The 13,205-nt window shown below is 49.3% G+C and overlaps 1 protein-coding gene across 1 annotated transcript; it reads right to left on the bottom strand.

Moving 5' to 3' along the window:
• Nucleotides 4,834-12,858, bottom strand: LOC102183702 (cystatin-8). The gene is made up of 3 exons (XM_005688122.2): nucleotides 12,610-12,858; nucleotides 8,665-8,778; nucleotides 4,834-4,917 (listed from the first exon to the last, which is right to left on the bottom strand). The coding sequence occupies exons 1-3, from the start codon at nucleotides 12,856-12,858 to the stop codon at nucleotides 4,834-4,836; spliced, it is 447 nt and encodes a 148-aa protein (XP_005688179.2).

Genomic DNA, 13,205 nt, shown 5'->3' with positions numbered 1-13,205 from the left:
GCCTGGAAGAGAGACCGTGGGGACTGATGGGGGTCGGGGGAAGGGACAGCGGAAGGACAGGCAAGGGCTCTGCCTGGTAAGTGCCTGGTGTCACCTCGGGTAGCGTGATGGTCCCAACCAAGACCTCCATGTTCCCGCTTGAGGCCTCAGTTCAGAGGAACCGAGAGGAAAGCAATGGCCTGGGGGTCTCGTGGCCTCCTTCTATCAGGGCAGCAACGCTGCTTCCCCATCACCCGCCAGACCCTGAGGAGAAACCCTGACCTTTGGGAACACAGTTGTCATCCCGATTTGTACCCAACGCCACCTTTAAACAGGCTAGTTACTTAAAAACATTTTAATTGTGGTAAATATATCTATATACAATCTCCCGTCTTAACCATTTTCAAACGGACATTCGGTAGCACTGAGTATATCCACGCTGTTGTGCCCCTGATCTCCACAAGGTTTTCACCCTGCGAAACTAAAAACTGTATCCCTCAGAGAATCCTCCCGCTGCTGCTGCTGCTAAAACTCTATCCATCAGAGAATCCTCCCGCAGACACACCGAGTTATTTATCACTGGGCTGGGTCTTCACTGGGTGTTAGTTCTAAAAGGTCTTGTAGGTCTTCATAAAACCGTTCAATTTCAGCTTCTTCAGAGTTACTGGTTGGGGCATAGACTTGGATTACTGTGATACTGAATGGTTTGCCTTGGAGATGAACAGAGATCATTCTGTCGTTTTTGAGATTGCATCCAAGTACTGCATTTCCGACTCTTTTGTTGACCATGATGGCTACTCCATTTCTTCTAAGGGATTCCTGCCCACAGTAGTAGATATAATGGTCATCTGAGTTAAATTCACCCATTCCAGTCCATTTTAGTTCGCTGATTCCTAGAATGTCGACGTTCACCCTTGCCATCTCTTGTTTGACCACTTCTAATTTGCTTGATTTATGGACCTGACATTCCAGGATCCTATGCAATATTGCTCTTTACAGCATCGGATCTTGCTTCTATCACCAGTCACATCCACAACTGGGTATTGTTTTTGCTTTGGCTCCATCCCTTCATTCTTTCTGGAGTTATTTCTCCACTGATCTCCAGCAGCATATTGGGCACCTAATGACCTGGGGAGTTCCTTTTTTGATATCCTACCATTTTGCCTTTTCATACTGTTCATGGGGTTCTCAAGGCAAGAATACTGAAGTGGCTTGTCATTCCCTTCTTCAGTGGACCACATTCTGTCAGAACTTTTAGAACTAACACCCAAAAAAGATGTTCTTTTCATTATAGGGGACTGGAATGCAAAAGTAGGAAGTCAAGAAATGCCTGGAGTAACAGGCAAATTTGGCCTTGGAATGCGGAATTAAGCAGGGCACAGACTAATAGAGTTTTGCCAAGAAAATGCACTGGTCATAGAAAACACCTTCTTCGAACAACGCAAGAGAAGACTCTACACGTGGACATCACCAGATGGTCAACACCGAAATCAGATTGATTATATTCTCTGCAGCCAAAGATGAAGAAGCTCTATACAGTCAACAAAAACAAGACCAGGAGCTGACTGTGGCTCAGATCATGAACTCTTTATTACCAAATTCGGACTCAAATTGAAGAAAGTAGGGAAAACCGCTAGACCATTCAGGTATGACCTAAATCAAATCCCTTATGATTATACAGTGGAAGTGAGAAATAGATTTAAGGGCCTAGATCTGATAGATAGAGTGCCTGATGAACTATGGAATGAGGTTCGTGACATTGTACAGGAGACAGGGATCAAGATCATCCCCATGGAAAAGAAATGCAAAAAAGCAAAACGGCTGTCTGGGGAGGCCTTACAAATAGCTGTGAAAAGAAGAGAGGCTAAAAGCCAAGGAGAAAAGGAAAGATATAAGCATCTGAATGCAGAGTTCCAAAGAACAGCAAGAAGAGATAAGAAAGCCTTCAGCAATCAATGCAAAGAAACAGAGGAAAAGAAAAGAATGGGAAGACTAGAGATCTCTTCAAGAAAATTAGAGATCCCAAGGGAACATTTCATGCAAAGATGGGTTCGATAAAGGACAGAAATGGTATGGACCTAACGGAAGCAGAAGATATTAAGAAGACGTGGCAAGAATACACGGAAGAACTGTACAAAAAAGACCTTCATGACCCAGATAATCATGATGATGTGATCACTAATCTAGAGCCAGACATCTTGGAATGTGAAGTCAAGTGGGCCTTAGAAAGCATCACTACGAGCAAAGCGAGTGGAGGTGATGGAATTCCAGTTGAGCTGTTTCAAATCCTGAAAGATGATGCTGTGAAAGTGCTGCACTCAATATGCCAGCAAATTTGGAAAACTCAGCAGTGGCCACAGGACTGGAAAAGGTCAGGTTTCATTCCAATTCCAAAGAAAGGCAATGACAAAGAATGCTCAAACTACTGCACAATTGCACTCATCTCACATGCTAGTAAAGTAAGGCTCAAAATTCTCCAAGCCAGGCTTCAGTAATACGTGAACCGTGAACTCCCTGATGTTCAAGCTGGTTTTAGAAAAGGCAGAGCACCCAGAGATCAAATTGCCAACATCCGCTGGATCATGGAAAAAGCAAGAGATTTCCAGAAAAACATCTATTTCTGCTTTATTGACTATGCCAAAGCCTTTGACTGTGTGGATCACAATAAACTGTGGAAAATTCTGAAAGAGATGGGAATAACAAACCACCTCACCTGCCTCTTGAGAAACCTATATGCAGGTCAGGAAGCAACAGTTAGAACTGAACATGGAACTACAGACAGGTTCCGAATAAGAAAAGGATTACATCAAGGCTGTATATTGTCACCCTGGTTATTTATCTTATATGCAGAGTACATCATGAGAAACGCTGGACTGGAAGAAGCATAAGCTGGAATCAAGACTGCCGGGAAAAATATCAATAACCTCAGATATGCAGATGACACCACCCTTATGGCAGAAAGTGAAGAGGAATTAAAAAGCCTCTTGATGAAAGTGAAAGAGGAGAGTGAAAATGTTGGCTTAAAGCTCAACATTCAGAAAACGAAGATCATGGCATCCGGTCCCATCACTCCATGGGAAATAGATGGGGAAACAGTGGAAACAGTGTCAGACTTTATTTTTGGGGGGCTCCAAAATCACTGCAGATGGTGACTGCAGCCATGAAATTAAAAGACACTTACTCCTTGGAAGAAAAGTTATGACCAACCTAGATAGCATATTCAAAAGCAGAGACATTACTTTGCCGACTAAGGTCCGTCTAGTCAAGGCTATGGTTTTTCCAGTGGTCATGTATGGATGTGAGAGTTGGACTGTGAAGAAGGCTGAGTGCTGAAGAATTGATGCTTTTGAACTGTGGTGTTGGAGAAAACTCTTGAGAGTCCCTTGGACTGCAAGGAGATCCAACCAGTCCATTCTGAAGGAGATCAACCCTGGGATTTCTTTGGAAGGAATGATGCTAAAGCTGAAGCTCCAGTACTTTGGCCACCTCATGCAAAGAGTTGACTCACTGGAAAAGACTCTGATGCTGGGAGGGATTGGGGGCAGGAGGAGAAGGGGACAACCGAGGATGAGATGGCTGGAGGGCATCACGGACTTGATGGACGTGAGGCTGAGTGAACTCCGGGAGATGGTGATGGACAGGGAGGCCTGGTGTGCTGCGATTCATGGGGTCACAAAGAGTTGGACACGACTGAGTGACTGAAATGAACTGAACTGAACTGGGTCTTCATTGCTGCGCAGGCTTTTCTCTAGCTGAGGCAAGCCAGGGCTACTTTCTAGCTGCTGTGCATGGCCTTCGCATGGTGGTGACTTCTCTTCTGGCGGAGCACGGGCTCTGGGGCGTGCAGGCCTCAGTAGTTGAGTCACGTGGACTCGGTAGTTGTAGCTCCCGGGCTCAGGAGCGCAGGCTCAGTAGCTGTGGTGCATAAGCTTAGTTGCTCCATGGCAGGTGGGATCTTCCCAGGTCAGGGATCAAACCTGTGCCTCCTGCATTGGCAGGTGGACTCTGTATCACTGAGCCACCAGCGAAGCCCAGCCGCACCTTTTTAATGACTGCTTTCTTTGAGGGAGTTTTATCTCCTACTATCATCCCTATACTTCTTTCACAGACCCCCACGTCCTCTCTGTCTCTTTGCACATACACAGCTGCACACCCACACCAATACATACCTGCACACATTGTATAACCTGCACACATATGCACACTCGTGCACACATGTGTGCACACATGCACCCCAGACACACGAGAACTTCAGCTTCCCCTGAATCTTTATTGCCCTCTTTATTACCTGTCTCGATCTGTGACCACTGTTGACACTTACATAAACAGAAGAACAAATTCTCCCAATTCTCAGAGACCCTGCAGGAGAGGACTGATGCTTCTGCCAGGGGGTTTCCCAGCCCCCTGGTGACCCACCCACTCAGGACCCAGGGAGGGAGGAGTCTGAAGCCAGATGAGGCTCCCAGAAGGAACCTGTGAGTTAGCACCCACTGTATTCAGCCCTCTGTGTGTGTATGTCTGCATGTGTGTGTGTGAGGGGTGTTATCCAATCAACAAGTGATTCCTTCCCAAGTGTGCAGTGGAAAATGGAATCAGCCCTCACTCCACCCTTTGTGCTCAGGGACAAACGTTCCTTATTCCTAGTGGCATGCCATCACGTCAGCCAAAGGCAAGTGGCCTCCTGTGAGGCCAGGAAGGAGGCATGGGTCTTGCCCACCTTTTAATACCACATAGTAAGAAACTAGAAAGTAGAACGGCAAGCAGGGACGCACGTGTGAGGGGAGCGTGTTGGTACCGGCTCACGGGCCATCACTTCTTTGCAAAGGGAGGGGTGGTGGCGGGGCTCCAGAGCCTCTAGACGTCCACACACTGCTTCTTCATCACCGTGAAATAGCCGTGCCATGGGAGTGCGCCCACCCAGAAGGTGCACATTTGTCTCTGGAAAAGACCACCACCACAGCAAAAGTCAGTAGTGTGCCAAGAGCAAGACAAAAAGCGGTTCCATTACTGGGTGCCAGTTCAGGAGCTAGGTGCCAGCTTTGCAGCTAGGTGCCAGCGTAGGAACAGGCCAGAAGACGGGCCGTCACCTGTCAAGGAACACCCCACAGAATTTGCCAGCTGGAGGCTGCAGACCCTTGTAGCCACCAGAAGTTACATGGAGGAGTGTTTGTCTCCATCCCATCCATGGATAGAGAGCAAATACTAATCATCGTATTTTTGGTGGGAGATCAGACATAAATTTGATTTTATTTTTATAAAATAAAATATTAATATTTTCTATAATGTAAATATGGTAGTTCTGCGCCAGGTATAAACTAATATGTGTCATCTTAATAATCAAATAATGCCTTTTGCTCTGACAACAAATACATCAGGTAAGAGCAATGTAGAGGATTCTAGGACCTAACAAATTTTATTCCAAAGCTCCTTATTCTCCCTTTCAAAATGTCATTGAAATGACAAATGAAAACTTCTATATGTGGGTAATAGATGGACAAATGGGTGGAAAGAGGCTTAGGCAGATGGACGGGCAGGTAGACATCCTAGAAAAACAGCAATGGCCATCTTCAATAACTGACTGGAAACACAGGGGCATTTCAGGAGTGAGGAACAAACAGTGTCAGAGAGAAGGACGTTAGGTTTTGGCTGAATTCTGACACACACAAAGGAGGATTATGGGGTCTCCATTCCCTCAAACCCACAAGATACCAAGTCAAGATGATTTATGGGCAAATTACATCAAACCTTGGGAATCCAAAGTTCTTTTGGTTTTTAAACTGATCTAATTGCATGGCACCCTGCTCCAGTACTCTTGCCTGGAAAATCCCATGGACGGAGTAGCCTGGTGGGCTGCAGTCCATGGGGTCGCTAAGGGTCGGGCACGACTGAGAGACTTCACTTTCACTTTTCACTTTCATGCACTGGAGAAGGAAATGGCAACACACCCCAGTGTTCTTGCCTAGAGAATCCCAGGGACGGGGGAGCCTGGTGGGCTGCCATCTATGGGGTCACACAGAGTCGGACACGACTGAAGCGACTTAGCAGTAGCAATTGCAGAAAAAAGTTGAAAAGCCCCTGTTCTTGTTACACCAGACCGGAGAAACCCTGAAGCCAAAACACAACGAAGAAATAAACTAACTCAGACTTACCTAGTAAAATAGAATATAATATCCTTTAAAAAGGATAGCAAATTAAAGGCAGCATATAGAACAATTGCTGGCCCTTGTGCAGTGCTTTTCAGAGTTCCCTTGACATGAAGTGTATACAGTGTCTGTACCTGGACATTCTGATTCAGTAGGTTTGGGAATGGAATCTGTGTGTGTGTGTGTGTGGGTGTGCGCACGTGCGCATGTGTGTGTGTGTACCCCACACTCCAAGTCATTCTTTGGGGAGTTTGAATGTACTTAATATTGATATATAGAAAAGCAAAATTCATAAGCAAAAAGTGGCACACTAAGCCACCAGGCTTCCTTGGTGGCTCAGACGGTAAAGTGTCTGCCTGCAATTAGGGAGACCTGGGTTTGATCCCTGGGTCGGGAAGATCCCCAGGAGAAGGGAACGGCACCCCACTCCAGTACTCTTGCCTGGAAAATCCCATGGAAGAGGAGCAACGGTAGACCACAGTCCACGGGGTCACAAAATCGGACACGACTGAGTGACTTCACTTCACTAAGCCCTCTATATTCTAGGAGACGAGGGCAGACCCCACCCACGCTACTGCTCCTTTCCAGCGTGGACCCGGCAGGATGGCTCCCACAAAGGGAGTGATAAGAAAAAGAGGCCATCCTGTCAACAACAAAGCAGTGACCGGAGACTAGCCACCCACATGCACAAGCACCTCCACGGGGTGACCTTCAGGAATTGCACCCTTGCAGTCAGACAGAACTAGAAATTTGCCATAAAGGAGAGGATGATGCCAGATGTGTGTGTCCACAGCAGGCTCCACAAAGCTGATCGGGTCAGCTGACCATCCACAAGGACGGTCCCCTGCCGTGTCCAGGTCCAGTTGTCCAGAAACCCTGCCAAAGATGTGGCTTTGCCCAGAAAGTCTGCACACCCTGACCTGTGTGCCTGCCACCACTCTCAGTGCAGATGAGCCAACCACAACACTCAGTTATAGAACAACCGAGAAAGACACGTACTTCCTATTCCAGACACGTAAGGATGACTCAATATTAGGGGATCTATTATTTGAATTTATTTTAGTAATGGGTCAAAGAAGAAAAATTATTCGATATACTTGGTAGATGTTGAAAGAATAATTAATAGAAGAAAACATCCTTAATTAAAAAAAATTACTCTTGGTAAAGAGGGAGTTGGAAGAACTTTGGAAATCAGCACCTGATATAGTATTTACTAATAAGGCATAAATACTGAAAAGAATCCCATTAAATCCTCCAGGAATGAGACACCACCCAGCATGACTCCTCTTCAGCATTATTCCAAACACTTGGAAAAAAAGGAACAAAGGTTTCTTTGTTCTAAAATGGAGATGGGCCATGGAAACTTTACAAAGAATAAAAGAGCTTCCTGGAGACAAGTTTCCTAATTAATTTTTATTAATTCTTTAATATTTTCTACAAACAGGTAAAAAGTAACAGCTCTCCTTTATGCTCAATGCACACAGTAGAAAATATAAACTTTAGCCCATGATATTTCTACTACCAGGAAAAGATACACAAAACTAAAATAAAAGATCAGATGGTATCCCACATGCTCCCTGCTTGAATATTTGTCCTGAGGAGCCTCTGCTCTACTGGAAGTGATGGATTTGTTCACAGTAAGCCCACAGAGGAAGTTTTAGGTTCTGGTCAACGGACTTTTGTGTTTCCCGCTGTGACTGCATGCCACAGCAGTTCTGAGCACGGTCCCAAGGACCCCCCACTGCAGGAGCTCATTAGCAACGCCAGTTCTTAGATTCCTCTCCAGACCTACTGTCTGATTCTGCAGGGGGAACCCTGCCATCCAGGTGTGTCAAGGCTGCCAGGTGATTCTGACATACCTCATGTGAAGGACCATGGGTGTGAAGGAAGGGGCTCACCTCTTCAGAGAGGTGAGAGGGGGAAAGAGCCCGGGGGGCTTCACCAACATCAGAGGAAGCCCTCAGGTTAACCCTGGATACTCCCACCCCAGTCAGAAATACAGGCTTGAGGCCAAAAGCCCCTGGGCCACATCAGCCCTCTGCTTCGAGCCTGGGGCTCTTCCCATGGCTGAGCCTGGGAGGCTGGGGACATGCCTGACCTGGTCATTGCTTAATTTCCAGCACTCAGCATAGCACCTGGGGCCAGGTAAGCTTTGATGAGCAGCTGAGTGAACGAATGGACTTCCCTTTGTGCTTTCACAAGGATGGGCAACCTCGGGTCAGGCCACAGCAGAGTGGTACCTCCAGGTCCAAGAGGGTGAATTCCCAGTGAATGTCTGTGAACAAGTTTCCCTGCACCAGGAACCCAGAGGGATGGAGTCCTTACACTGAGAGTGATCTTGACAGCACCCTGTCCCGAGGATGAGGTTTCCTCCACAGTCTGCTGTCCTGCACCGTCTGCTACGAGGGCCGCAGGACTGACCACTTTGGGGCTCTGCCCTGGGAGTGGTGCCGACCACTCAAAGACAAGGTCTGGGTACCACAAGTTCTGCCTGGGGCTCAGAGTAGCCAAGACCACCGCAGACAGTTGGTGTGTCCCCTACCTTTTCCAGTTTGGAGGTGTTCTTAACCACACAATTCTTGTTACCGTTTGGAAGCTTTCTGCAGTTGGTGCGGGAGATTTCAGCATCAATAAAGTATTCCAGACGATCCGTGACCTGTTGATTAACAGTCATGCAATTTTGTTCAAAAAAGCCTTCTTCTCCTTTTTAATGTTTTTACCAAAGCCTGAAAAAACTGCTCTTCCTTTCATTCCCTCTCCTTATCTCCTCCTCCCCGCTCCAAACATATCTTTAGGAGGTGGCCTGTGGAGCCACCACACAAAGATACCCCTACCTGGAGCCAGATTCCCTGGGGCGGAGGCTCCATCCAGCGTGGGGCCTTCCTGAAGGCAAGACCTTCTACTTCAGAACAACCGGCTCCTGCGCCCGGGGTGTTACCAGTTCACCTGGGCCCCATGGGAACAGGACCCTCAGCCACATGGGATCCCCTCCTTGAGCCCCTTCCCATTACACACACAAACACACGCCCACACCCTTCAGGTTTTGTCACCTGAGATCCCCTGCCCATTGAGGTTCCCCTACCCAAGACCCATAAGCCCACCCCAGGGCCTCGTGTAGCGAGGTTTGTCTTCCTATTCTCTGAGTACTTAGGAAGCAGAACAGGAGCGGTTGACAGAATTCATGAATGGGTGAGGTGAAGGCTGCTCTATGTCAATTTATTAATAAATCTGCTCCCATCTGGTTTTAAAAGATTACAGCAGGGTTTAGAGACGGCCAAGCCCGCCATGCAGAAAATACTTCTCCCATCAGCTCTTAGAGTGAGAGCAGGAGTAGATAAGGGCTGTCCTTCAACAGAGGTGCCCCAGACCTTTGTAGGTGGGGTCCCCGGATCAACAGCATTAGCATCACGAGGGAAGTGGATGGAAATGCAGGTTTTGAACCACTGAATCAGAAACTGCTGAGGGGGTGGGGTATGCACATTCAGTGTCTGAACAAGCCTCCAGGTGATTCTGATGACCAGGAGAAGCAAAATTAAGCAAAGAGGAAGAAGACAGCAAGAGACAGGAGTGTGTCTGCAGCTTGGGTCCAGGTTCCCCTGGATTCAACTTTCGCTACCAGGCTTTCCCACACTGCCTCTCCAGCCTTAAGCAAGGAGATCCTACCAGTCCATCCTAAAGGAAATCAACCCTGAATATTCACTGGAGGACTGATGCTGAAGCTGAAACTCCAATATTTTGGCCACCTAATGCAAAGAGCAGACTCATTGGAAAATACCCTGAGGCTGGGAAAGATTGAAGACGGGAGGAGAAAGGGATGACAGAAGATGAGATGGTTGGATGGCACCACTGACTCAATGGACATGCATTTGAGCAGACTCTGGGAGATAGTGAAGGACAGGGAAGCCTGGCATGCTGCAGTCCATGGGGTTGCAAAGAATCAGACGTGACTTAGCGACTGAACAACAACGAAAACAAGTGATGTCTTAGTTTTGTTCCAGAGAGCTAACGGGGAGACTGGGCTGTCATGGGAGAAGCTGGTTGGCCAGCTGACGGCCGACCCAGGACTGAGACAGAGGCTTCGGACGTGGAACACGCTCTCCCCCTGCAGTCCTGGCCTCAGCTCCTCCGGCCACAGGAAGGCAGAGGACGACCTGATTCCAAGGAAGTGGGGACCTGAATGCACACGCCCCTTTCCGGAAGTGAGGAAACCAGAATGGCAGATTGAAAGACCACATCTGGTCACGGGGATCCCAAGAACTCCCTGACCTGATGCCCCTCTGGCTTTCAGTCTTCCTAAGACAGCCTGAACATCTCGCCCACAGTCTGGGAGGCCCAGCCTGGCCTGGTCACAGCCCACCCATCTGGCCGCTCACACGGTTCCTTAGGGCTAGGAGTAAAACTTCTTCTCTCCCCGTCCCCGCACCCCTAAACTCTCCCTGCTCACCTCCTGTAGCAGAGACCGTTGGCGGGGGCCCAGGCACCCACCTACTCTGCTGCTTCCCAGGGCTCCCTGCTGCCAGACGGAGCCAAGGGCCCTGGGAACAGCTCCCAGCCAGTGACGGGCGAGCGCTGGTGGGAGAGGAGCCCAGCTGCCCTCCTGCAGGTGGCCCAGCCCTGCTCAGGTGTTGCACCATCTCCTTAGGGCCCAAGGGACACGGAGTCCAGACGCCCTCAACAGTCAATGTGCTCAGCGACTCCCCTGCACTGGCCACTTCCCTGCCCCCTCTCAATCCCCTCTGACCACCAGGTGCTTCCTGGATGGCCTCTCAAATAAACCACTTCACTGAAACACTAGTGCTAGAAGCTGCTTCTGAGAAACCCGCAAAAAAACCCACCGCCCACCAGCCTCCTTTCCCTGTAGCCCGTCTGCCCTTGGGCGTCACCTTCATCTTTCCTTGGGGAGGCAAGGCTCAGTCATGACTATGCAGGGGATGCAGGTCCCACCCAGAGATCCTCACTTAATTGGTGAGGATGTGGCTGGTGCAGGAGGGGACTCACCAACTCTCTAAGGAAGCCCCATAAGCAACGTGCGAAAGGCGGCATCCCAGCTCTCCAGCTAGGCTCAGGGTTTTGTTTTCTTTTTAATTTTTTTTCATCGTCTTTGGCTTCCCTGGTGGCTCAGATAGTAAAGAGTCTGCCTGTAATGCAGGAAACCTTGGTTTAATCCCTGGGTTGGGAAGATCCCCTCGAGGAGGAAATGGCAACCCACTCCAGTATTCTTGCCTGGAGAATCCCATGGTCAGAGGAGCCTGGAGGGCTAGAGTCCGCGGGATCACAGAGAGTCAGAAACGAATGAGCCACTAACTCTCTTTGATCAACATGTCTTGGCTGAGAGTAGAACCTGATTTCCAGTGAAAGACAGCTCTTTATTTAATTAATTAATTTATTTTTGTTCACACTGTGCAGCATGTGGGGTCCTAGTTCCCCAACCAGAGATCAAACCTATGCCCCCTAAAGCAGGGAAACTCAGTCTTAACCACTGGACGGCCAGGGAAGTCTCGCAGTTTGTCTTCTAATTGGTCCCCTGGCTTCCTAAAGGCTGTGATCATTTGTCTCCATTTCAGCCTCATCTACAGCATCTGGTACTGCTTGTTGCCCAAGCTACTTGGGTCCTAAAGGAGAAAACCGTGAAGGGCTTTTCTTCCTGTGCGGAAGTCACAGGACCCAGGAGACTTTACTTTGAAGGGTGATGGCAGTGCCCCTGAGGGAGCGTGCAGTCATCAGCACCGTGTGTTGGGGACACTGGGCTGATGGCACACGTGTTCCTGGAGACAGGGTCACGTGTAGACTGGCCCTGCTCCTGCCACCAGAGAGCCTGGAGTCCAACACCTGGGGTAAGCCTGTCACAACGGCCTGTCTGCTGAATGTCTCTGCAACACATCCTTGCAAATCTCCTGTGCACTTAGACTCCAGCCACACCCCAAACACCCGACTGAGGCTAGAAGTCAGCCGAATTCCAACACCAAGGACCCCTGCTTGGGCAGCAGGTGGGGATGGAGCGTCCCCCACGTGGATATCAGGTGATCGACGACTCCCAGCACTGGGTCACCTGAGGCCCTGTCAGGAGGGATTCCATGGACAGAACCACTGCTGCTAGAAAGATGTAGGACTGAGAGAATGAAGGCATCTGGGAGGAGGCACTTGATGAGCCTTCCTATTCCATGTCAACCCACATTCCACGGGATATGGGGAGACTGAATGTCATTCAGGGTAGCATTGTTGTAAAAATATTCATGGTGCTCAGTTGTTTCCCAGCCTTACCAAACACGGATCACAGATGTGTGATTTGCCATTTGGGGTCCAACCGAGTTCATAGGTTGGGGCCCCTAGGACAGCCGTCATGCACTTAAGAAAGGGAGCTGGCCGTGGGGCTCAGCATCACTGGGTCCCAGTGCTGCTCACGCACCCTCCCTCTCATTCTGGTTTCGGTCTGTGCTGCCAGGGGCAAGCAGAAGCAAGTATGCAAACTGGGAGGAAGCGCCCTTACCTGCATCTGCACCTGCCACACCTTGACCACCTGGAAGAAGAATTTGTCCCTGCTGTCCTTGTTGTACTCCTGCATGGCGAACCACAGGCACTGCTTCATGTTGCCACTCGAGCTGCTGACGTTCCTTAATGCCCACAAGACCTTGTCCGTGTCCTTGTATACAAGCGTGCTGCCCCCCAGGGCCACCAGGGCCACCAGGGCCACCAGGAGGGCAAGCCAGAGCTGGTAGGTCCCCCAGAGTCTGGTCATGGTCCCTTCTTCTGGGGACACAGATGAATGTCTCTGTCCTCCCAGGGATGGAGCTGCGAGTGGTATGGCGTGGCCGCTGCTGGCACGACAGTTTCCAGAGATCTTACCCAGAGAGAATCAGCTTGGATCAAGACAGAAGCATCAGGGTCAGCTGGTGGGACTAGCCCTCTCCTCCAAGGAGCCCCACCCATGAGAAGCCAGGTCAGAGTCCCCACCGGCCTGCTGCCCTGCTCCTCTTGGGTGGCTCCTCCAGGGAGCTCACTTAGAGTCCCTGGTCCGCACCTACCCTGTGTGCCTCACGGCCCACTCCTGTTTCTGCATCTCTGGCTTGTAAGAGGTGGCAGTAA

Source organism: Capra hircus, chromosome 13 (genome assembly GCF_001704415.2).
Source record: "Capra hircus breed San Clemente chromosome 13, ASM170441v1, whole genome shotgun sequence".
NCBI lineage: Eukaryota > Metazoa > Chordata > Mammalia > Artiodactyla > Bovidae > Capra > Capra hircus.
The sequence above is the reverse complement of the archived record's forward strand: the minus strand, read 5'-3'. Positions and strand labels throughout refer to the sequence as shown.

What these genes read in the sequence shown, in the direction of transcription:
- LOC102183702 (XM_005688122.2), bottom strand. Translation starts at nt 12,858, where the DNA reads ATGACCAGACTCTGGGGGACCTACCAGCTCTGGCTTGCCCTCCTGGTG. An exon ending in TGTGGCAGGTGCAGATGCAG is followed by an intron (nt 8,779 to 12,609) that starts GTAAGGGCGCTT and finishes GTTAATCAACAG; the next exon opens with GTCACGGATCGTCTGGAATA. An exon ending in ACACCTCCAAACTGGAAAAG is followed by an intron (nt 4,918 to 8,664) that starts GTAGGGGACACA and finishes GGTCTTTTCCAG; the next exon opens with AGACAAATGTGCACCTTCTG.